The sequence below is a fragment of the Nilaparvata lugens genome, chromosome 5, assembly GCF_014356525.2.
Source record: "Nilaparvata lugens isolate BPH chromosome 5, ASM1435652v1, whole genome shotgun sequence".
Classification (NCBI taxonomy): domain Eukaryota; kingdom Metazoa; phylum Arthropoda; class Insecta; order Hemiptera; family Delphacidae; genus Nilaparvata; species Nilaparvata lugens.
The window spans coordinates 9,886,307-9,913,304 of record NC_052508.1 but is presented as its reverse complement, the minus strand read 5'-3'; the positions used below and the strand labels follow the sequence as shown (position 1 = coordinate 9,913,304).

Below are 26,998 nucleotides of genomic sequence, written 5' to 3'. Positions count from 1 at the left end.
CTATGTGTAACCTTATCTAAATTTGGGAGAGGAATAGCACAAGGTTACCTTATTTTTTCTCTCCCTATCATTTTAATGATGTACTTATTGTATTGCATATTAAAAAAAATTCAAAAAAGGTACTATGATATTATTTTATGAATAAAAATGAGTAGCCCTGAATACATACATTTTATAAAGATTGTGCTAAATATATTATGTACATACCCATAGAGTTATCGAATGGTAAGGCTTTGAATTGTCAGAGCCGCATATTTTTTTATTGAACCATCCTTGAGGAACCATGTTAATTACAAGAACATATAATCTGAAAGTATTTGAAATAATTAATCAACAATAATGATCAGATTATTTTATTTTATTTATTTATTTTCACAAGAAAGCACTGAATGGGAGAGAAAAACTAAGGATACTCCTTGTACTATTTCTCTCCCAAATTTTGATAGTATTTTAAAAGTCTGGAAGGAGGTTTGAATTCCACTTTTCTGAAATTTAGCTTTTTTCGCTGATTATGATCATTATTAAAGAAAATTACAATTTGTTATTAACCAGGGTGATAAGAATCTTTCACATCTGGTTACAATTTTTGACAAAAAAATTCAAGAACTGACAAATTTCAACCAGTACTCAGGTCTATCGTAGAGAGAAGCTAACATAATGAGAAGAATATCTCATGTTATAGGGCATGGTTCATGTTCCAAATTCCACTCTTAACTCAAGCGGATAGTCGTAGTAGTTCTTTTTCGTGAAGCTATGTGACGCTGGTAGTCTCTCAATCTGTGCAGTTCTTACACTCCCACCCGGCCAAAACAGTAATTGACCGAGCGAAGTGAGGTCTAAGATTCAAGTCGACGGTTTGGCATTTCTCTTAATGTTTTAATGTTTATATGTTTTTATGTTGCGCATTTACGGTGAAACGCCGTAGATTTTAATGAAATTTGACAGGTATGTTCCTTTTTAAATTGCGCGTCGACGTATATACAAGGTTTTTGGAAATTTTGCATTTCAAGGATAATATAAAAGGAAAAAGGAGCCTCCTTCATACGCCAATATTGGAGTAAACATAAGACTATAGAATTATTCATCATAAATCAGCTGTCTGTCCACTAGTCCTATAATACTACCCGTTCAAAAACATCGAACATCTTGAAAATGTATCTTTCCATTAACGTTAGTAGACAGTAGACTATGATACTACCCTTTCAAAAACATCGAACATCTTAAAAATTGTATCTTTCCATCAACGTTGTAGACAGTTGCAGCCAGACCTGATAACAGCGCTCAGACTCACATTCCGGGACGACACGTCACGGTACGATATAGGACAGAAAGCTCTATGTTTATTTAGAATTTTTTCTAGACATTTTAAATTTTTTTTTTTTTTTTTTTTAACATCCAATTCAATTCAATTCAATTTATTTCACCAAAACACAAAAACTTTACAAAGATGTGACAATCAGAAAAAAAAAACAATAATTATTATTCTAAATATCTATATCATCTATCTGTAAAATACGGCTGGAGGTGAAGAACTACTGGCTATATTGGATATCACAGACCCATCTGAGATCTACAATGAGATATTGAATAAATTTACAAGTATATATGATAAAAGTACAATAAAAGTTAATTCAATAGACGTAAGACAGAAAATCCCTGGTTCAATGATAGTATTAGGATTTAATAGATAGGAAAGAGTATATTGGAATAGGTTGAAAAAAGATAAATACAACTTGGAATAAGAGATCAATTAAGAAGATTCGAAATGAGGTTACATTCAAGATTCGTAATGAGAAAAAATTGTATTATCATAGGATATTTTCTGATAATTGAATGACAGCAAGAAAACTTGGGAGACAATCAATCAGTTTATAAATAAGAAAAGTAAACCTACCATTTTAGATTCAATTAAGAGTAGTTTCCAGATTAATGATGAGCATCAAATGTCTAATCTACTAGAAGGGTTTAATTTTTGTTTCAAAGAAAGTGTTGAAAAAATAAATCATGAGATGAATGGAGAGCCATTTGACTTTGCGGCACAATTTGAGGAAGGCAATTATACTATTGGCAATAAAATGAGCATGAATCTGAAAAAAATTAATCAAGAATTATTAATCAAAGCAGTAAATAAGCTTAATTATAAATCTTCTGCAGGCCCTGATAAAATTAGACCGCAGGATATAAAGTCCAACTTATATTATTTGAAATTGATTTTGATGCATTTAATTAAGCGAATTGTTGATACTGGGAATATACCACCTTTATTGAAAGTAACTTACCTTAGACCTATTTCTAAAAAGGGTTCTCGAAAAAATTTAGAAAGCTATAGGCCAGTAGGCTCAGTATCTGTTATAATGAAAATTTTAGAGCACTACTCATGTATGCAGTTGCAACAATACTTAGACAAACATAATATTTTGAATAATTCACAATACGGATTTGTTAATAAGAAATCTACTATTGACTTATTAGAAAAAATGACAAATGACATCAATGGTGCACTGAATGATAATAAGTTTGTAATAGCGGTGGCAACAGATTTGAGTAAGGCATTCGACTTGGTGAATTATAAGATCATGCTATCCAAACTAAAATTGATAGGCATTAGTGGAAAATTTCTTAGAATATTTGAGGACTATTTTAGGGATAGGAGATTGCACGTCATTATAGGTACATCAATTAGTAGTGGTTATAATCAGACATGCGGATTAATTCAAGGTAGTATAATCTCGCCGACACTCTTCAATATTTATGTCAACGATTTGGCTAGTCTAGCATTCAAGGGTAGTATACTACAATATGCAGATGATAATTTACTCTATGTCATGGATAGTGATTTACAAATGGGCTTGAAAAACATGCAGCAGGATCTGAATATGGTAGTGAAATATTTTTACAATAATTCTATCAAGATGAATGCTCAGAAAACTCAAATGATTATATTTAAGAACCATAGAATAACTGTAAATGCTTTTAACTTGTTCAACGTGGTACGGTATGTCATAAAACAGAATGCTTAAGAGAGAATAGAGTAGTATGCAACTGTCAACGCCTTCCAGTTAATGATAGTATTAAACATCTGGGTATAAACTTTGATTTACATATGAGATTCAAAACCCATATTGATATAATGACAAGAATAATGAAGGTGGCGCTTTACAAGTGTTCTAGAATTAGTCATTACTTTCCAGTGAATACCAAAAGAATTATATACTTCTCAATGATACAGAGTATTATTAATTATGGAATAACAGTGTACTCCCTAGCCCCTCAATACGTAAAATTGCCATTGGAGAGGACTATGAGAAGAATTGTTCAAACGTTGTTTAATGGAATTGAAAGAAATCTGCTGGGAATTTTATCATTTGATTTATTAGCCAAGTACCATGACTTGTCAAGGAACTATTTTAAAGAGGAATATAGAGTATTAAATGAAATTGTTTATGGGCTGCGACAAAGAAATTACAGAACGCAGAGATATAATAATGTTTATGGGAAAAACTTACCTAATAATAGAATACCCAATTTATTGAACTCTCTCCCCATAGAATTAAGATATTTGGAAAGGAAAGGTGAAGCTAAAAGGAAATTAAAGGCATATTTTATGAGAATTAATAACGATAGGAAAAATAGCTAGCATAACTTAGATTATTCTGATTGAAATTATTAAATGACTTACCCGTTGTAAATGTTAATGAGGTTAGAATACTTGATTCAATGTTATAATAAGTTGGCTATGGTTCAAAACGCATTTAAAGCTAGAAGTTTACTTCCAGATTATTATAAATAATTTTCATGCTACCAATATATGAATAACTTCCATATTATTTATAAACACTGAATTGAGCTGGTATAAGTAGATTTGTTTGTTAGATAATAAAGTCATATTCAACAAGATTAAATGGAACACATAAAAATACGATGTATAATTTGAGCAATTAAGGGTTCAAAATTGAAAATAGTAGAAAAAAAATGTTTTTTGTTGAGTTTATTTCTTGTAATGTTTATAATCTGATGAAAGAAAGGTTATAATAATTATTATTATTATGAAAAAGATCAAAATGAGTTTTAGCAAGAGTAACTAGATAAATCTTGGTTGTAACCTGTGTGTATAATTTGTGGCTGAGACGATGAAATCAAGTTGGCAGCAAATGCCTTCTGTATGGATATCTGTGATCAGAATACTGTGACAAAGTGGGATGCTAAAAAAGTGTACCGACAATCTGTACTGAACTGTTTTCGAACTTCTTTTGTTGACTTTGTGTTCATTGGAAATGTAAAATTGTTTTAAAATAATTATTGTCTGTAAATTTTCTAACTGTATACCTCTCAAATAGCTAAATAGCTAGAGAGGTTATTATATATGTACTTGGTGAAATGTAATATTGTGAAAATTGAAATAAATAAATTGAAATAAGTGAAACACTTGTTCGCCAGTAGGAGTAGAGACTTACCGTAACTGTTTCTAAATCTTAAGCTAATAATTTAAAATGGAATATTTTTATTCAAACAATGGTAAGTATATTTAAAATAAATGCTATTAATTGTGAATTAATCCAGACAATAATGAAAAGCTGAAAAAATTTTGAACTCATAAAATATTAAGATGGAAATAATAGTTGTGAAGTATCCAGTTTTTAATATTTATTGGTACTGACTTAATAGGTACACCGATGAGCTCGTTCGGGATGCAGTTTACAATCTTTGGAGCGATGTATACCAGCTGCTTACGAATAACCGAGTAATATATCTATGTAGATTGTATCTTGTTCTATGAGTTACATTGATTCTTGAAAATGAGCTTCTATGTTTATTGAAATATTTAAATATGCTAAGCACATAGAGTTGCCGGATTGACATGACTCTCAATTCACTGAATGCAATTTTTGAGGGGAACAATATGGGTTTATTTAATATGGTTTTCATGATCATTTTCTGTATAATGAATAGTGGTAACAAAAGAGTGTCATAAGTACCACCCCAAACCGCCAAGCCATAATTTAATAGAGATTGTACAATTGCAAAATAAAGCATTCTCAACTTTGATAAATCAAGTATCGACCTCACTTATAAAAATTATAGGAGACAAACCTTAGTTTATGGCATAGGTATTCAATATGCCTTCTCCACTTGAATCCCTCCTCGATTATCAAACCCAAATATTTTATTTAACTAGTCCTTTCAATCTCAGGACATCTACAGGGAGCATCGTGTAATAAATTACAATTTAAATGCAATTTAAGTGTACAATTTGTCTCTTCATGTCCAGAGATATTTCTTGAAAAAGCGATATATTTTGTTTTTTTAATATTTAAGCTTAGGGAGTTAACATCTAACCATTTCTTCAGAGTGGAGATGCCTCTGGAGGCGGCTCCATAGACTCTCTGCCAGGTGCTCTCTCCAAACAACAGCACAGTATCGTCAGCAAATGAGAATACCACACCTCCATTCAGGTCTAATCTGAGTATCTCATATACATGATTGGTGATAAGACTGTTCCCTGAGGGAGACCATAACCGGAGAGAGGCAGATCACTCACACAGTCATCAAGTGTAAGAATTTGTGATCTATGTGCAAGGTAGCTATGGAACAATCTCAGAGTTGTACCTCTGATTCCTGCTCGATCCAGTTTATTTAGTAGTTGGTTGTGAGCCACAGTATCGAAAGCCTTGGCTAGATCAAGGAAAACCGCAAGAGTTTTCTTTCCCTTATTTAACAATTCTGCCACAGAATTTGAGAAATGGATCAGAGCATCATCAGTACATTTATTTTTTTGAAATCGAAATTGGTGGTCTTCTATTATCCCATGTAAGTCAAAGAATTCAATAATTTGAAATTTTAACACTTTCTCCATTATTTTCGTTAATGAACTAAGCAAACTGATTGGTCTATAGTTCTCAGGGAGTTTTTTATCACCTGATTTGAATAGAGGTTTGATTTTGGCGACCTTGAACAATTGTGGAAAAACTCCTTCGCGAAAACATTTATTTATAATTGATGTGAAAGGATAGGCAATGAAATCGGCTACTATTTTTAAAGTTTTACTATTTATACCATCAATACCTGGACATGTATTATTTTTCAGACTGAGTATGGCATTTTTTATTTGAATTTCATTTACCGGTTGCAAGACAAAAGAGTCGGTCAATCTCGAGTTATTTTTTTTATATTTGAATTCATAAGCGGACTGGCTGGTATATTTAGGTATCCTATCAGCATAAGTTTTACCAACATTTACAAAGTATCTATTTAATTCATGTGCATTTAATTTTATTTCATTCTCTTTCCTTTTCCTATCTAGTAGTTCATTTATGTAAGACCATAATTTTTTTGCATTATTCCCACATTCGTTAATTTTAGTTTTATAATAATCATCCTTTGTACGATTTATAAGATTATTCAGTAGGTTCCTATATGTCCTGTATTTATTTTTCAAGTTAGTATTGAAAAGTTCCTTTTTTAGTTGTTTGGCAATTTTATCTCTTTCATTAATAGACTCTATCAAGCCAAGCGTGATCCATGGTTTCAGTGGTTTTTTCTTATAATTAATTTTTTTCATATTTAGAAATATGTATATAATTTGTAAGAGCATTAACAAACCTCTCAACCATAGAATCAACAGAATCATCATTGTTCAGAAATTCCCATTTCTCGTGCAGTAGGTATGATTTAAGTTTATTAAAATCAATCATAGTAATTATATTTGTCTGTGTGACGGGAGTGTGAGGCAATTTACTGTTTAGATTTATATGAAGAGTGGTAGCAAAGTGATCAGTGATATTTAATTTAAAGACATTAGCTATTTTTGGTTCGATAGAATGTGTAGAATTCTTGAAGAATATATGATCAATTAAAGATTGACTATTATCCACTTTTCTAGTCGGAATATTAATTAAAGAATTAAAACCATCTCCATTCATAACATTCAGATACTGGAATGTACAGCGATCAGTGCTCAAAATATCGATATTAATATCACCTGCCAAAACTACATTACGATTATTCGGAAGAGATTCAAGATAGTTATTCAACACTCGGATAAAATTATCTGTGTTGCTGTTCGGAGACCTATAGACTGCGATAACTTGTATTATCAAATCATTACCCAGTTCAACAATAACACTCAGCGCGTTAGCTTCTATCAACTCACAATCTAAAACTGTGAAATTATATTTTTTGTTAATATACATGCAAAGACTATCGCATTTATTAAGTTTACTGGGCTGGTTTAGCAAATTGTAGCCATCTATATAAAAATTAATAGGCTTATCTCCAGAATACCAAGTTTCAGTTAGAATTATTATATCGAATGACACTTTGAATTTTATTAAGACACACTATGAATTCATTAAAGTTCTTATAAATACTACGAATGTTCATTTGAAAAATGTTCATATAGTTAACTGGACTTATTTCTTTATCAGTGAGTAAATCATAATAATTCACATCTTCAATTTCTCCCGTCTTAAAAACGTCATCACTCAGAATGTTACATAACTCGTTGAAAGAGTTCATACTAAATAAAAAATCTTATTCTAAAAGCTCCGGAGAAGTCCTATTCAACCCGGTCCTCTGAAGACTATTCGTTTTTTCGAGTTACATCGCCATTACCAATTTCGAGAAGATCATTCACGGTCCGAATTCTTAGTGCTCTAGTATTTTCCTGTTTCCGTATGTAAACCTTTCCATCTCTTGACCATGCAAATTTGAAATTCTTCTTCTTAGTGAACTGTTTTGCCTCGTATAGGAGTTTCTTATAGTAGGGAGATAAATTTTCATTCAAGTAAACTGGTTTATCAGGGAGATTTCTATTTATGTTGATGGTTCGAAGATTAGCTTTAGGGTCGTTTTTAGATTTTTTCAATTCCTCACGAAAAACTTTATAACACTTCATCCAATTATTCTTTATTTCTCTAGTGCGAAATGATACAATTAAAGAAGGAATTTCTTTATTTCCTGCTGGAAGTCGATGAGCGGCGTTAATATCTGTTTGCTGGTGGCTGATTTTAAGAGCTTTAGCTGTTGATGCGATGATTTCATGAATATTTTCATGGTTTGTTGAAGGAATACCATGAATTTCGATATTGTTCCTTCGCGAGTATTGCTCCAATTCACAGACTCTTGATTCCATGTCACTTAGTTTCATCTGAAGTGAAGCATTCATCTTTTTCAATTCAAGATGTTCATTATTTAAAGTTTCCATGGCTTTAGTGTAGTCATCAATTTTTGACGAAAACATTTCCACTGATTTTCCAAATTCTTTCATATTACCATTAATCGTATTAAGTTCATCTTTAAGAGATTGTACTACATGATTCACACTACTTTTTATTTCCTCTCTAATTAGATTTTTAATTTCTGATAATAGTTGTTCAGGGAAGTCAGAAATCTTTTCCATTTTCTCGGGAACTCGTTTAACACTTGACTTACAAACCGCACACCTCCACTTTAGTCGATTTTCTTCGGATAACTTTTTGAAATTTGTTCCACTTAAACCAGAACAGCCGTAGTAAAATAAACACTTGCAGTCTGAACAGCGAAGCGATAGCTGTTCTTCAGTAACACTATTATCACAATTCAAGCACGCACAATTTTGCATTCTAGCAAACGAATTTGTAAGACCAAACGAATGACTAGCTATTAGAAATACTACTTATCTTTTACGATAACAGAGAAGCCGAAAAGACGTTCGTTCGGCTCGGTAGTCGAGCTTCTACTTATGAATAATTGATGAATTATTTAATAATTTTTGAGAAAATATAACAACAGGTCAATGTAACTCACTGAGCGCGAGGTCTACTGTTCACAGAACTACTAGTGATAAAAAATGTTGATCTTATGGAGGTTCCACGCCATGCCCGATTCAGTGTGTGTGAGTTCTTCCATTTAAACCAATAAGCAAGAAGCACCTGGATGCAAAATGCCGCATCGCCCCTCCTCAGGTGTATATCCAGCTAAAGTTTTCTCATGAGATGTATTAACTATTTGGCGGTACGAAGTTCGCCGGGCAAGTTAGTTTCAAAGCATTTTGAATATATAATCTATATATTATATATTAAATATAATATAATTTTAAATATATAATCTCGTTCAGTTGAGTTTATTCTAGATCTAATCTAGTTCTAATTAGTTGATTCCCGATATAATACACTTCAGTTTAGTTTTTAGGTAAAATGTAGTCAGGTTTGAGTTATTTTTTCTAGTTGAGCTATATCTAATCTAGTTTAGCTCAGTTCATTTTAGAACTAATCCAGTTCAGTCAAGTTTATTTTGGATCTTATTATTCAGTTTAGTTTCTTCTCTTCAAATGAGCATACTAATGTAACTACTGTGGCTAATATAGTCCCCATAGACTATAGGCACTAATTGCGATAATTTAATGAGCATCAATCTTTATTCACAATCTTTAGTATTATTTTGTACTAGCAGGCAACCCGTGCTTCACAAGGGTCTGAACTAGACAAACTTAAAACTTGACGTTTCGAAATCTTGAAAAATTTAAAATTGTCCTATAACCATCCTCGGTAAATTAATAATCTACATGCAAAATACAAAGTTAATCAGTCCAGTAGTTCAGACGTGATGATGCGTCAATCGTGAATTCCCTATCCCCTACGTGTATAAGCTTATTATTTCCTTTGTTTCATTATATATTTGTCACTTGATCTGTGAGGTTTGCTATTGCGTATAATATGTTTCACGAAGAGAGAAACCAGTCATTTTATGTTTGAAACTCCCATTTTGATTCCTAGTTTCATACTACAACGATATGTACGAGTATTCATACAACTTATCAAATTCGGTTCAAGACTCATTAAATAAATAATGTCATCGTCATAATCATTATCATTGTTGTCTCCACACTACCTCCAATCCTGACGACAATACAGTATTAAACAGAGTTGTCATATACTCTGCGTTTTAAATGTGAAAACAAAGTCTACTAATGAAAGCTTATTACTTATTTCATGAAAAACCATTAAATTTATGATATGAAAACAAAGTCTACTAATGAAAGCACATTTGTTATTTCATTCAACAACTAATGATATAACTTCCATTTGTTATTTAATGGAGCATGAACTGGATCATCCACTAATCTACTAAACTTGAAATATCAAACTTCTTCACAATTTATAGAGGCCTGCCTTTTAAATGTCATTGAATAATAATTATGAATACAAAGTCTACAAATGAAAGCACTCTCATTAGTAATTTAATAAAGCTTGAGAGAGATTATATTCTACTAATCTACTAAACTTGAAATATCAAGCCTCTTTACAATTTCTAGAAGCCTGCTTTTCAAATGTCATTGAATAATATGAATACAAAGTCTACAAATGAGACCTCTCTCATTAGTTATATTTAATGAAGCTTGGGAGAGATTATCTACTAATCTACTGAAACTGAAAATATCAAACTTCTCCACTATCCAAGGAAGTCACTCCATATTCCATTGTTTTCCCATAGAAAAATGGAACTAAGAATAATGTAGATACTAATGAATAATATTTCGATTATTACCGAACATTGTTCTTCTAGAATAGAGTGAATATTAATCTGGAGCATGAACAATGAAAGATCTCCAAACCTATTGTACTTCAAATTCGATAACAATAGAGCACAGTGTAGTCAATTATCAATCTGGGGTCATTTTCTAGTCTTTATTCTCAATATCAACGGAGCTAAATGAAGCGGAGAAAATGATAAGAGAGAGGAGATGGTGGTTGGAAGAGGGGTGAGTGAAAGAGGTGAATGGAGGGAGAAGGGAAGAAAGTGATAAGGGATGAGAGAGGGAGTGGTGGTGGGAGAGGGAGTGCGGAAAAAGAGGGAGAAGGCAAGGAAGAGTGAGAGATGGTGTGAAAGGGTGTGAAGAGGGAGTTAGTAGTGGGAAAGAGGGGAGGAGAGGGGGAAGGGATGGAAGGAAGAAGGAAAGAAGAATAAGAAAGTGGAGAAAAAGGAGGGAGAATGGATGAATGAGGAAAAACGGTAGGAAAAGGGTGGAGGGGTGGAACACGAAGGGGAAGTGGAGTTCTTTGTGAAACTAATTAATTTCTTTGAAGTGAACGTTTTTTTATGGGACGATCACGTCAGGCTGTGAGAAGAGAGAAAATTCTAAGACAGGGTTACAGGGAGACCATGAAGCAGAAGAAGAGAGGTGGAAGGAGAAGAAGAAGAAAAAGAAGAAGAAGAAGGAGAAGAGGAAGAAGTTGAAGATCAATAATAAAATGTAGGAGAAGAATGAGAAGAAGGAGAGGAAGAGCAAGGAGAAGATGAAGACAGAGAAGGAGAAGAAGAAGCAGGTGAGAAAGGAGCAATGAAACTGTAGAAAATGAAGAGAGAAGGAAAAGAGAGGATAGATGATGGGGTGAGAGATGATGGTCAGTGAAGACCCTGATGAAGAAACGAAGAAGGGAAAGAAGAAAGAATGAATGATGGCGAAGACATAAAAATAGACAAGAATATGAGGCAGTGAGGAAAAACGAAGGGGATATGATGTTTGAAGTTTCTGAAGAAAGAGGAAAGACTTAGTGAACTGAATGAGTTTGAGGATATGAAAGGAAGAGGACAATATTTGGAGATATGAAAGGGAAAGGACAAGAGAGAAAGATAATAGGTAAAGAGATAGAGAGAGTTAGACATAATGAGAGAGATAATAGCAAAGAAATAATGAGGAGAAGATAAAGGACAGAAAAGGAGAATGAGAGATGCTGAGTAGAGACAAAAATGAGAAAACTTGTAAATTATGTGGATTATGCCATGAAGCGGTGCAAGGAGGGGGATGAGGTTGTGGTGTAGTTAGAGGAGTGGAGGAGGGGAAGAAGGATAAAGAGAAAATGGAAGAAGACAAAACAAGCCAGAAAACTGAGTTAATTGAATCCTAGTACCGAAAATAGTAAAATCACCGCCAGGGTAATGAATAATGGTCATTTCATGAAGATGATATTTCGTTCGTAATTTCTATCGCTGAAATTATTATCTTTCCAGACGATTTGCTCCCTAAGGAATCATCTTTTATTGCTTTCTCTGCTTTCACATTAAAGGTTTTGATGAACCTCTCACGAGAGGTTGGTTCAGTTTATTATAAAATCGCTGGTCACAGTTTTATTACATCTTTTATGACGTCATTAACAGTTTTATTTCGATGCAAGAGGTGTTTCAAATGGCTTATCGATACTATTCAACACTTAGTATGGAAACTAATTGACCATAATGAGTTTGTGGTCATTAAGCAACTGCAGAGACTATAATGGCAGTATTTGATTTGGTGTTGCTATCCTTGTCAATCAATATTGACAATAGCGCTATCCTTTTCTAGCTACGCAACGTTGGTGAACAGTTTTTTAACAATGAAGGGATATAATCAATTAAAGAAATACTCAATCTTAATTGTGAGAATTCATTATTTAACCATTGAAAAATATTTTTTCTTCAGAATAGAATTTCATATGAATTTGAATTAATCTCATCTTAATAATGATAATTCATTATTAAATTATTGAAAAAATATCATTTCTTGTTAAATAAAATATAATTGATCATTTTAAACCTAATAATAAATCAATAAACCTGTATCAGCTACTGATTATAGAAGGCATTGACAAGACAGAGGGTCGGCAACGTTGTTTACTCCACTGCCATTTTACGTGGATCTCACTCTATGCAGTGAATTAATGATTGAAATAATAAGCAAATTGGAAGTGATAAGAATACTGTAGCATGAATCTGTTGAACCTTATATTTAATACCCAAAGCTTTATGAAGATTATCATTCAAGCCAGTCAAGTTTCACGAAATAAAATGTTTTAGTGGTTTGCGGTATTAGTAAGTAACTTACTACACAGACTTTGTGCGGTAAGTTAGTCAGGAAGAAACTTGGTAGAGAAGTGACAAGCACTTCTTCATTGGAGTAAGAAGAACTTACTGGCGATGGAGATGGAAAAGAAGGAGGAGAAGAAGAAGAAGAAGAAGAAGAAGAAGAAGAAGAAGAAGAAGAAGAAGAGGAAGAAGGAGGAGTGCATGATGACTTCTTAGCTTCACTCAAGAATAAGCAGCTTAGCTGACTGTCCAACTTTGATAAGCCGCCGAGAGAGAAGTTTGTAACTGTGGTCTCTAATTGTCATCATTCAACTAATTTCGTGGGATTCGAGTTTTATTTCAATTGCGACATGAAACTTAGTTCATCATTCAAGTCAAGCTAGAATGTCTCCAGTTGTCACAAGAAGTTGTTAGAGGATGAATATTTATCATTTATTTATCAATATTTATCATTTTTATCATACGATTTGGTTCTAGATGGACCGACATAAAATATGTCTCCTCCCTTCTTTATTCATTGATTCATACAATAAGTACATCATCAAAATGATAGGGAGAGAAAAGTATGGTAACCTTGTGCCATTCCTCTCCCAAATTTAGATAAGGTAACACATAGTCCGAAATAGGTTAAGTCTTGTAGTAGTTTACTTCACAAAATTTTTAGTCCTTTAATTAGTTTCACAAAAGCAGATTTTCAAATTTATATGATCCAAAACCAAACTTAGAAGAAATATTTCACATTATTATCACTAAAATAGGAAATGTTCACATACTATAGTCTGTGTGAAATAAGTTGAGACTTAGCCCTCCATCCGAAGAAATTACATGGTTGCCAATTCGTGTAAAATAGCAGGTTTCTCAAATTTTCAATTGAACGTCAGAATTGGATGTAGAATATCATTCCCGATATCCCAGTAGTGCTGAAAAAGTTCAAGGATTTAAGGGAAATTTAACTTCTATGATAAAATTGGAAACATCGCGAAGATTTGTTTTTCTTTTGAATATCATTAGGCTACTCTCAGAATAATGGGGCGTCGTAATACGTTATAATAATTTTATGATGTTATATAAAATTAATGAGGAGAATATCTTCTTTTCTATTGGTGTCTGAATAATTTTTATCCGATCTATATTTATTTTTCAATTCATAATTATGTTCGTCAACGTCAAGACATTTTGAGCAGAAAACATTACATTTTCGACATGCTAAAAACTTTTATGTTTCAAAAGATAAGTAGGTGGTGAAAGATTCCAATGAAAGATTTCAAAATTGTTGATGTAGTAAGAAAATCAAGCTGTGTACTTTATTAAGGGCAGTTAGCACAATGATAGTATAAACCAAATTTCAATTTGAACTGGATTTAATCCGTATCAAGTCTCGTTTGTTATAATATGATTCATTTTCAGCTTAAGCCAACAGCTCATCGAATTTTAAGATTTTACTGTGCAAACGGCTCTTACTCAAAGAAATGTCAAGCTTCATTATAAAAATATCAGAGAGAAATTTCCAATAGAATTCGCTGAGAAAAATGAGACATAACACAGTAATTAAAATGGCAATACCCGAATAATTCACGTCCATTTGTAGTATATAATTTCAGTTTTCACGCTCCTTCCGATGTTCATGAAAATAACAACTCAAAACGAACTTGAATGAAACGATGAGTCATCATCAACAATACTGCATACAAAGGTTGTGAATTATTCATTAATTAGCAATTAAGAGAGAAATTGTCGATGAAATGCACTGAGAAAGATGAGACATAACACAGCAATAGAAATTCCAATACCTGAATAATTCACGTGCTTTAGTAGTATATATATGAACGTTAGTTTTTACCCTCGTTCCGATGTCTACGGAAACAACAACTCGAAACGAACTTGAAGGAAACGATGAGTCAACAAAGCTGCATACAAAGGTTGCAATTATTTCATCAATTAGGAACGCTACTGAACGGAGTTCATCTGAAGACTACAAATGACTAATCCAGAGAATCGTTTGAATTGCACGTCTTTAAACAATGAACACGACAAACAAACGTTCAGATAAATTCCTCTTCATCAAACTCTATTAGGTTCTGTCTTTATAGTAAGATTCATTTTGAATTTTCAGTAATGGTTGAAAATGGAAGCTTTGTTCTATTTCATATTATGTAATGCCAATTGTAAATCTCTCAATCAGGTTTTGTCGTATTTTGAGTTTCACCTTAATCTGTCAGCATTGGTTGAAAGGAAAGCACTGATGCTTCTCATGAGGAATGCTGATTCAATGACTTGATGCTGTGTAATAATGATCCCTTCTCCATTGATAGAAGCACCCACGCAATTTCTGAGAATGAATTTTGCAATATTGTCGTTCCTTATCATTCTGTTCTGTTCACCTTTCTATTCTGGTGAATTCACAATTAGAGGGTTTAAACAGAAGGCATGAGGACGTGCCACTTGTTCAATACTAATTAAACCTTTCAACTTGCAACTGGAGCTTGCTTCTTGCGTTTTATCTTGTTATTGGAAATAAGGCATGCAACATTCTGTGCCTCTTTTTGGACAACATGTTGCATGCCTGTGTTGAAAAGGAAAGCACTGATGCTTAGGGAAGATTGAAAGGCAACATTTTGTGCCTCTCTTTTAGGCAACATGTTGCATACCTTTGTTGAAAAGGAAGCACTGATGCTTAGGGAAGATTGAAAGGCAACATGTTGTCTAAAAGAGAGGCACAGTTGCATGCCTTTGTTGAAAGGGAGAGCATTGATGTTTGGAAAAGATTGGAAGGCAACATCTTGTGCCTCTCTTTCAGGCAAAATGTTGCATGCCTCTCTTGAAAGGGAAGCATTGATGCTCAGGGAAAATTGAAGGGCAACATGTTGCCTAAAAGAGAGACACAGTTTCATGCCTTTGTTCAGAGGGAGAAGCTTTGATGTTTAGAAAAGATTGAAAGGCAACATTTTGTGCCTCCTCTTGAGCAATATTTTGCATGCCTTTGTTGAAAGTAAAGCATTGATGTTTAGTGGAAATTGGAGGGCATCATGTTGCCTGGAAGAGAGGCACAGTTGCATGCATTTGTTGAAAGGTGAGCATTGATGCTTGGAGAAGATTAAAAGGCGACATTTTGTGTCTCTCTTTAAGGCAACATGTTCCATGCCTTTGTTGAAAGGGAAAGCATTGATGCTCAGTGAAAATTAAAGGGCAACATTCTGTGCCTCTTCCTGGGCAATATGTTGCATGCCTTTGTTGAAAGGGAGAGCATTGATGTTCAGAAAAGATTGGAAGGCAACATTTTGTGCCTCTCTTTCAGACAAAATGTTGCATGCCTTGTCGAAAGGGAAGCATTGATGTTTAGGGAAAATTGAAGGCAACATGTTGCCTGAAAGAGAGGTACAGCTGCATGCCTTTGATGACAGAGCAGCTAGAAGCTGAGAATGAGGAAATCAAGGCAGTTCAAAGAGTTCATTATTTGGAGAACTGGAATTGTGAATCAATTGTTGTGAACCACACCCTTGCTTTTCCTCCCACTGCCTTTCCTTTTTTCTTCTTTTGCTCTCTCTCTCTCACTCCCTCTCGCTTGCTCTCTAAAGCAAATTATGTAGATGCATGAGAATATTATCTATAGTTATTTCAAATTGCTTTTTTCATATCATATACGGTTCAATAATTATTTTCTTAGTCTATATTATGTGAATTCATCTATAATTTTGCTGTATTGTAAGCTATTGTATATAAGTGTATAAGCCAGTATATATTGTAATCTACATAAATGAAGTACTCAATCAATCAGGCGGCGTATATATACAGGCGGTGGAACCTTCCCGCAAGGGACTCCCCACCAACAAAAGCCATACGAATTTACTTTTAATAACAATAAATGATCCACTGGGAAATAACAAATTATAATAATACGACAATGAAGTAACCTCAATCAATCTCTCACTCTCTCTCTCTCTCTCTCTCTCTCTCTTCTCTCTCTCTCGCTCTCTCTCTCTCTCTCTCTCTCTCTCTAGAAGTTTATTTCTTACCTATTCCATCTACTCTCTATTGTATTGTATTATGAAGTTTAATATTTCATGGTATACTTTCATGATAAGTTTCATTCCACATGGATGCAAATAACAACTTTTCTTTCCTCCAGTATTGCTAATGTGATCTAGTATAATGTTGATAGCTTATTATATACTATATTATTTTCTTTGATATTTGTAATTGATTATTACTGATGCCAAACTTTTGAATAATTATTCATCTCTTAAGTTTCATTTAATATTATTGTCAATCTTTGTGAATGTTAACATAGGCAACAGCCTTGTAACAATTATCAATAAATGGATCCATTTATCTATCTATCCATCTATCTCTCTCTCTCTCTCTTCTATATCATTATCCTTTGTGGTGAAGGGGTGAGCGAACATTTAATAGGTTGTTAGCGGCCAACTCGCCTACGTAATCTCCTTTCCTCCACCTACATAGGTAATTCCTCCCTCAACACGGACAAATCATCCACGCAGAGAGTATATCCTATACTATTAAACGAGCAACTTCTATTTATATGTTCAGATGTTTTGATGTTTTGATGTTTAGATGTTTTTATTTCACCGGATCTCAAAAACGGCTCTAAAATTCTCACGAAATTCAGAACATATATAATTTAATTTAATATATAATTTAATAACATATATAATTTAATTTGACATATATAATAAATTCAGAACACTTATTAAAATGGGCTGCTTTTAAATTAATAAAACAAAATAAAAAACTTGATATTTTCCGGCTTTGCACTTGAGGGTGCTACAAGTTTTATTTTGTTTTATTAAATTCAGAACATATATAGGTTTATAATATGAAGATTCGATTGCCCTAGGTCTCATCCCTGAGAAGACTTGCTGAAGGACATAAAAGGATAATTATTATTCATCCTTGGAAATAAAGCTGATAATAATTATTTTGTCGTATGTTGGTGATGGAAGTGAGTGAGCGAGTTCATGTGTGTGGGACTGTGTTAAAATTATGACTCAGCTGTTGAACTTTTGTAATCATTCAATCAGGTACTTAGTGCCGGTTGCAAAGGAGCTGGGTTATTTTCAATCCTGAATTATTCCAGTAGATCCATCTTCTCGAAATGGTCTTCTCTGATTTGGTTTACGTGAAGTTAATCAGGAATAAAATTAAACCGGCTTTTGTGCAACTGGGCCTTTGTGAGGGAAATTTTTGCATTCCTCTGGGAATTAATCTTAATTTACTGTGATTAGATAGAACTTTTCTGTATGAATGTTATTATAATTTCTTCTTTCGTAATAATTTGTTATGCTTTTGTACTCCAGAGCGAAGCTCGGTCCCCGATATTACATTATTATTTCGTCAATACGCTTCTCATGAATGACTCAATTTGAATAAGGACCGAATTCACCAAAACGAAACCTTGGTTTGAGCGCCAGTTGATTCTACTGGAACAAAAATCATTTTACAAAACCAATTCTAAATCATTTGACTTATAACCAACTGCCGTTCAAACCTATAGCTCAAAACTATAGTTTTCGTTTCTGGTGAATTTGGGCCTGAGAATTTTAATTTTTATATCTCAACAGAGAGCTATTACCAACCTCTTATTCCATTTTCTTCTTCCAATGTTCTTTTATAATATTGTCTTCCGCTGTATCTCACTTAACTTAATTTCACAGTTTCTTTTCAAGACTATCAATTTTTTTTATCTTTCTTTTTTGTTGCGTACTATTATACTACTTGATTACCCGATTTGAATTTTAATTTTTATATTTCAACAAAGATCTATTACCAACCTCTTATTTTATTTTCTTCTTCCGATGTTCCTTTATAATTTATTGTCTCCCGCTGTATTTCCCTTGATAATTTCACAGTTTCTTATCAAAACTATCAATTTCTTTCTCTCACTTTTTTTGTTGCGTACTATTATACTACTTGATAACCCTGATTTGAATTTTAATTTTTATATCTCAACAAAGAGCTATTTCTAACTCTTATTTTATTTTCTTCTGCCAATGTTCCTTTATAAATTGTCTTCCGCTGTATTTACCTTGATAAATTCACAGTTTCTTTTCAAGACTATCAATTTTTTTCTCTCAATTTTTTTACGCACTATTATACTACTAGATAACCCTGATACTTCCATACATCCTTGCATTTGTATATGATGCAAAATTGTATTAGACCTACCTCATATAGTTATCCTCAGTCATCCTCATGTCGCCACTCTGAATAATAATAGTAATAATAATAATAATAAATGAAATAATAATAATGATAGATCAATTCATTTGTTCATGAAAAACATACAAATAGAATTGAATATAAATAAAAATAAAGATCTCAGTACCCTTTTAGAAATATTTTATCTCAAAGTAATTATCATTCACTGAGGACAATAAATGTCCGAAACATGTTGTGATAGAATATTTCTAACAATAAATGTCTGAAACATGTGTGATAAGATATTTCTAATTCTTGTGCATGTTAAAATTTCACAACATCTTACAATAATTACATTTTTGGACAGCGAGAACAAATAAACATTGCCATCATGAAGAAACCAACACCTGCGTGGATTTTTTCCTAGTCAGCTATTTTCTTCATAAAGTATAAAGTTTGATCATAAAGTATTTTGTTCATAAAGTATGAAGTTTTTTGATAGAGTATAAAGTTTCTGATCATAAGTTTATTCAATGTAGTTTATTGGGGGGAGTCGCCATGTCATCATAATACTTTTTGAATGAATCGACATTTCCAATTTGTAAAACTTTACTCCATGTAAACATAGACGATAATCTCAATCAATTTATTCAATCTCAAAGGAAATTTGTCTCTAGTAGCTTATTAAGATGATCATAAAAATACACTTCTATAAGCTGTTCTTAAACTTTACACAAATGAAAATTTGATTACTTCTCTATATTCTCTTATCTTTCTTCATGTACGTATCATTCTCTCTCACTTTCTCTCTCACACACACTCTCTCCCTCTTCCTTTCATTGGATATATTCATCTTTCTCTTCCTCCCTGTCTCTCACAACAGATCAATTTTGTATTCCCCTGTTCTGGCAGCCACCAATCATTCACCCATTAGGCTAACTCGCCCGCCCATTTCATTCATGTTTAGCGGTGTGGCGTGTCGGCGTAAATTCCCCTACTATCGCGTTCATTCAGCATTCTGCCCTATTTTCATTTCTTTCCTCTCGCCAAATATTGACTGGATGATGATAACTTTATTACCTTCCTCCATTTACTCTCTTCCTCCTACCATTCCTTCAAATCTTCCTTCTCCTCCTCCTCCTTCTCATCGTTCTCCACCTCATCCTCTTTCTACTCCTCCTCCTTCTCCTCCTCCTCCTCCTCCTCCACGTTTTCATTCTCGTCACCTTCCTACTCCTTCTCCTCCTCCTACTCCTCCTCACTCTCCTCCACCTCCTACTCCTCCTCCTCCTCCTTCTCCTTCTCCACCATTTCTCCTCCTCCTCCGCCTCCTCCTGTCTTATTTTTTTCCTTATTCCTCCTAAAAAGCGTTTCTTTCAATATATTATTGAATAAATATAGACTGACAGCCTGTGTGATATTCTAATAGTGCCTGCGTAATCGAATATTGTTTATAGGCTGGAACATTGATTGTATAGGCTAGTAAAAGGGTGGGATGAGATTGAGAATGGTATTTTGTGGAAGGAATTAGTTTGGATGGTTTATCGAGGGTGTAGCACATAAGACAGGTGCTTCAAAGAATCTAATATGACAGATTATGATGTAAGAGGTGTATGAACGAGGGGGAAAGAATGAATGGTTTGTAGATGCGTGATGATGGATAGAGTTGAAGTGTGAGTATAAGATGGAATTATCTGAGTGTAAAAATGCTGGAAAGTAAAATAGTGAAATTGCATTCATATTGATAAATTTGAATTTGAATTTCAATTTCTAATTTTGAATTTTGTGTGTTTCAGGTGTCATTCATGTCCACCAGTCCTGAGCTGAGCAATAAGCAGCGATTTGAGTACTTTACTAGAACGATACCTTCCGATCATTACCAGGTCAAAGCCATGGTGGAAATCATCCGCAAGCTCAGATGGAATTATGTTTCTGTTATCTACGAGGAGTCTAACTATGGAATCAAGGTCAGTGAATATAATTAATAGTAGTGAATGTAGGAGATATTTAAATTTGAAAGTTACCATCCCACACATGATTTTAACATGTGTTTAAAATCCTATACTATTATACGAGCAACTTCTGTTTATATCTTTAAATGTTTAGAGGTTTAGATGTTTAGATGTTTGGATGCTCAGATGTTTATATGTTTGTATTTCACCGGATTTCGAAAACGTCTTGAACTCTTTCCCGCTGTCGGTCTTTGTTTAGAGTGGGTTTCGAACTCCCTCACTCTATACGGTATTTTGCCCGGCGCCAATCAATTACTATGAATTGATAAAATTAAACTAATAAAATTGAATTGATTTGAATCGATAAAATTAATTACTTTACTGTAACTTCACTCACTGTGTGGATACTTATATTTCACTCACTGAACTAATAATAGTATTGAAGAAAAAGATAAAGATAGATAGATCAGGGTCGTGTGTAAGGGAATGTATAAAGTGATTGGCAAAACAAAGGTTAATTATGAATTTATTATTGAACTTTAATTTATATAATTTATAAAAAATTGATCAAAAATATAGTAATGATTAGATATAAATACAAGATGATTAGTTTTTTGAAAGTACAACAGTTCAAGTTTTAATTTCATACAACAAATTTTAACAAACAGTTCCTATTTTAACAGGTTACTTGAAAAATAAGATAAAAACCAAAGTATTGAACAACTCTAGTTAAAAATATGATTATAGTCAAAAAAATAAGAGAATTGATAAATTTTAATGAATGAATATGATTAGGGGAGCCTTGCTTTAAAAACTATTATTTGTGCTTAGAAGAAAATTTCAACTGTAAGCTTCAAGAAGTTAATTAAAACTGTATCCACAGATTTGTATTTAGAAAAGCTAAATAATTAAATTGCTGTTTTTACTTTGATGCTATGTAATTTGATATAGTTTTGGGCTTTTTAGGGTGGGGTGGTGTGGATTTTAAATGAGAAAAATTGAAAATTCTAAATACAATCTTTACCTGGCTCAGTCAATTCCCTATAGGATAATTGAAGTCTGAGACCAAAAACTCACTCCTACACTGAACACTCTCCAAAATCCAAGAGACTCACAGCAACTAACAGCAACTCACTGCAACTCTGCAACTAACTGCCACTAACTGCCACTCAAATGCAACTAACTTGCAAGGCATGGTCTGCCTGTTTATATACTAGAACCACGATTTTCCACCCCTCATCACCCTTCGCCCTCTAGCTCCGCCTACCCTCAAACTCATCAGCTAATATTCTGCTTACAAAATGGATTCAAATATCAATTTGAATTCACTATAATGTTTATTATGTTAAATCATTTTAAACTATGGCTCCCCTTCATTATTAAAACAAATGATATCATATATTTATCCATATTTAAACTCTGAAGTTTGGATACTGACAATTGAATGCATTGATTTGATTAATACAGTAATCAATCTTATAAATCTAATATGGCAAATACTTCAATAATAAATACATGAAATGAACAAAATACAATGTCATACAGTACATCATTATAATCGACTTGAATAAATCAAATTGATAAGATACCAATCAATTACTACTTAATTAATTAAGCAGGTTTCTTATACTCATTGTCAACATGTTTCAATCAAATATACTAATTTATTCTATTTACAAATTTGTCCTTAGCCTATGAATTCGGATTCAACTAACTTAATTAGCTTATAATAATTATTGAATTATAATTTATTGTACAACATTATTTGTTGAATACTTTATACATATAGCCTAATCTACTTCACGCCCTAATTTATAAATACATTTATTCATATATCATATTCATCGTTTTATGTGATCACCATTCAAATAACTGATCATCAAAAAATTGCTTCAATAATATCCATGTGCTGACCACGTGGTTACATTGAAAATTACATATCTATATTTACTACTCTCCTAACTATATATCTATATCGCTATTCACAATCTTCATTCACCTGCCATCAACTTATGCTATAGATATATACAGGGTTGACACAAAGCACAGTGGGCCATGTGGTTTCTATTGTAAACGTGTCTGTGACTGACGTTAGGAATGCTGTTAGCAAATTTCTATGAAAGAATGATTTTGTCTCAAACTACTTTGAAAAGAATAATAACCCCAGTCATCTGGCTAGGTAAGCTATTCAAATGCATTCTCAATAGTTTTGAGAAACGGTTCTTCTTATTATTCTAGCTCTTCGAGCGTTCATATTCCTAAATACAATATGTTCAGAGCACGTGTTGCAACAAATAACAGAAATCTACAATTTTTAAATTTTAGGAGAGCACGTGGTCGCCATATGTGGCTCAAAACCCCCCTCTCAAGAGCAAATACTAAATGAAACATGAGTTTAGTCTTTGCGACATTAACACTAAAAGGATGGTTATTAAGAGTAAACTACGTAATGCAATTAATTTCTCACACTTCAGACAACAAAATGAGTTCATAATATGGACGGTCTAGAAGTTTGAAGATCACTGTAGTTCTCCATCGCTGTACAACCAGATCATGGATGCTGCATGTTACTTGGAATTCTGACTGGCCGTTAGCCTAGTGACTCTCGTATCTGATAATGTCAACTTAGTCTGCTGCTCCATTCATCTCCAATTCCTATCTATTTACAATCTCTTCATAGACTAAATTAGCATTTAGATTTACTCCTTCTAAGGGCTACTCAATCCACCCTTATCGTGAGCTTCACTAAATGCTAGTCTACACGTTCTCCTGTCGCCTTTTTATATGCCTTCATCTCTCTATATTGTACACACCACTAGTTTATCGTCCATAGAGTTAATTACGTAGCAGTTGTCGCTCTTCTTCTTTGAAACTTGATACGGTCCTTCATATTTTAGACACAGTTTCGAAATATTTTGTCCTCCTTATTTGAGTGGATATTCTTCTTAATAAATACTAAATCTCCTCTTATATTGAATAGGAGATTTTATATCCTTGTCATGTCTCCTTTTCCTTCTTTCAGCCATTTCTTCCAATCTGCTTCGTATTCTAATCGTTCTTTGATTTTCTGATAGCATTTCTCTATCATCCAAAAGATAAACGATTAATTGTTCAAGCGGCTGTTCTGGTTTTCTTCCTAACATTGCTTCAATTGGTGTCATCCCAATACTCTCATGATATGTACTGTTCATCACTTCTTCTACTTTTATTATATTATCTGACCACTTGGAATGCTTTTTATGACACAGAATTCGAAGTTGTGTCACCATATCTTTCCTCATCATACTGTACTGTACAATTAATACTACCAGCTACACATATTTACAGTTAAGTTTTTCAGCATGTTGCATCCTTCACACAATAAGGCTACTCAATCCACCCCTTGTGTGAATTCCGCACAATGCTTACTGGCTTGTTTACTCCGTGAACAATACATTCTCCATCTCACTCCTTCTCATGTCTCTCGCTCATCTCGCAGGTGTTACCACTTTCTCTTTCTACTCTAGCCCTTACACTTTCATTTTGTCGTTCTTGTTGTCCTTCTCCCTTCATTGTTTATTGATTGTTCACAGGCTACTGTCCATTTTCTAATTAGTCTATTATGATTTCTTCAATACTATCTTGATACCTCTAATGCTATTTATTTACATTATTCAGTCTATTTACAGTTCCACAGTCCAAAATCATTCCAGGTAGTAATTAGTTAATGAGTTGAAATTATCTTCCACATTTTTCTCCACCTCTCTCCAGTCATCATCTGGAAACGACCCTCTTTCTCGGTAGTCATTCTGTCCTCCTCTTTTCCAGTTAGTTCTCTGTTGACAGGTGTTTGCTCCATTATCATTGACATTAATTCCTTGCGAGTAGTGCTCACGATTGATTGTTCCCCTAGATCCGAAATTATCGTTTACATATCGTGTTCTCTTTATTTGCGGATTTCTTTCTTCAAATCGTTGACATTGTTTTTCTTCATGAAGCTCCTCTATAGCATTTTCGTGATTATGATACAGTTTTTTTGCTTTCTCACCTGCTGGACTCGGCTGACTGCGTGGCTGTGGCTGATTCACGTCTCTCCTCCTCCAATTCACATTTGGTGACGAATTGGTGTTCTGCCAATTAGCATTCTGGTCGCTATTCCATTTTCCGTCTCGAATGAATCCTCCTCTTCCCTTATTGCCGTTGAAAGTCAGATTGTTGTCCCGACGCTGCTGTCCGTTACCAATCTCCTGCTCTCTCCTTTGCATTTGCGGACTTTTTCTCTCTTCTCTTTTTACCCATACATTCTTCTCTTTTTGTTCTTGCTTCTCCTTAATTCATTTTTCTCAACATCGATATTCTGCAAGTTCCATTCTTCCAATAGTTTTTCCATCTCGGCACTGTCTTAACATCCTATTGAATCTAGCTGTTTCTAGTCCAGTTCCATAGTGTTTGACTAGTTTTATTATGATTTCTTCATCCGAGAGTGCTGGTGTCAAATTCCTTGCAATGAGCATCTGCTTTATGAAGTACTCACTTGCGTTTAACTTCCTCCCTCTAATAATTTTCCTGTTCTCAATCTCTCTCGCACTGAATCCTGAATGAGTTGGCTCCAGAATTTATTAGTGAAACGCTCCTCAAATTGTTCTAAAGAGTCAATGCTAGCCTGAATAATCATCCACCATGCTGAGTGTTGACTATCAAATGACTTTTCAATGATGCTTGATGCTTGCCTCCAGTTACTTTTCCCACTACGCCGCAATACTCTTTCAACTTAATCAAAAATTGCATAGGATTCTCCAGATATTTCTCAAATTTTGGCACTTCATCCAATCCCCTACAGCTGGTGTTGACGATAATCGGTTGTGTCCTGGCCTTCTCGAATTCCGTTTTCATCCTCTCCTTCTCTCTGTGAAATTTCGCGAGCTGCTCCTCAAATCTTTTAAAGGCTGCATTATCCATTCCACCTGATTTCTCTGATAGCTCCTTTCTCACCGATGCGATCTCTGTTGAAAGTCTCTTATCTATTCTTTCGACGTTATTCTCAACTGCTGTTATTTGCATTGCTATCTCACCACAAATCTCCTTAGTTTTTTCCTCCATTTTCTTCTCAAATCTTCTCTCCAGCTGTTCAACATTGCTACTTAACTTTTCTAACTTTTCGTTCATTTCTTTCTTATTCTCTTCCAATTTCTTACTGTTTTCTTCCAATTTCTTACTAATTTCTGTCCTGTTTTCTTCGAAGTGCTTACTTATCCCTGTCCGGCTTTCTTCGAAACTGGCACCCATTCTTCCCTCATACTTGCTAATAGTTGAAGATCTTGTCCATTTCGTTCCCTGATAGTCCTACTTTACTCCTTTTTCCACTCGGAATTTGCTTCTTGGTCGTATGAGATCACCAGGTTGATTTACCTGTCGAATTCGGTAACATCTCCGGTGATATTGCTCCTGACTCTCAATGGTGTTGTCTGTGCTGCCTCACTGTTTTCGAAATTTGTTGTGCTGCTCTCATTTGTTGCCATTGTGTCTGATTGAAGTGTGTTTACAACCCTATTTCTAAGAAAATATCCTGACATAGTGTCACGTTATTCTTTATATAAAAATAACGATTAGCCTCCTGCTTGGCATCAGTCGGTAAAGCATGAGATTTAATATAATTAGGGCGTGGTTTTCTAATAGTATTCAGTCTTAAAAAATCTTGATAGGCCTAGATATGGGCTTCTCCAATAACTCTTGTAATTCAATAAATAATAAATATATATATAAATGATACTTATACTATAGAGATGAGGAATATAAAATAAATTGCACACCATGAAAATTTAACACATATATTACATAAATAATGCAAAGATCAGTCGAGGCAAAAAATATATATAGAGCGATAAAAAATATAATATAAAAATAGAACAATATTTGAAATCAATAAAAATATCACAGGCTAACTTTATATTCTAGATTTATGGCACGAATCATTACCATGTGCCTTTATCTTGAAATCATATGCATTCTTTGGCATGTAGCTGTGACATGTACTTGCTAATACTTGTCGCTTGGATAATTCAATCATAAATATGTGCTCTAAGATCAGCTTG

General features: G+C 33.6%; 1 protein-coding gene across 1 annotated transcript in view; it reads left to right on the top strand.

Annotated features, from left to right (window-relative positions):
- The window catches only part of LOC111055390 (metabotropic glutamate receptor 2), a gene marked incomplete in the record, with an annotated part of 483,092 nt that overhangs the window by 250,859 nt on the left and 205,235 nt on the right, over nt 1–26,998 (top strand). The window contains 1 exon segment of the mRNA XM_039427649.1: nt 20,772–20,923. Coding sequence (XP_039283583.1) covers nt 20,772–20,923 — 152 coding nt within the window.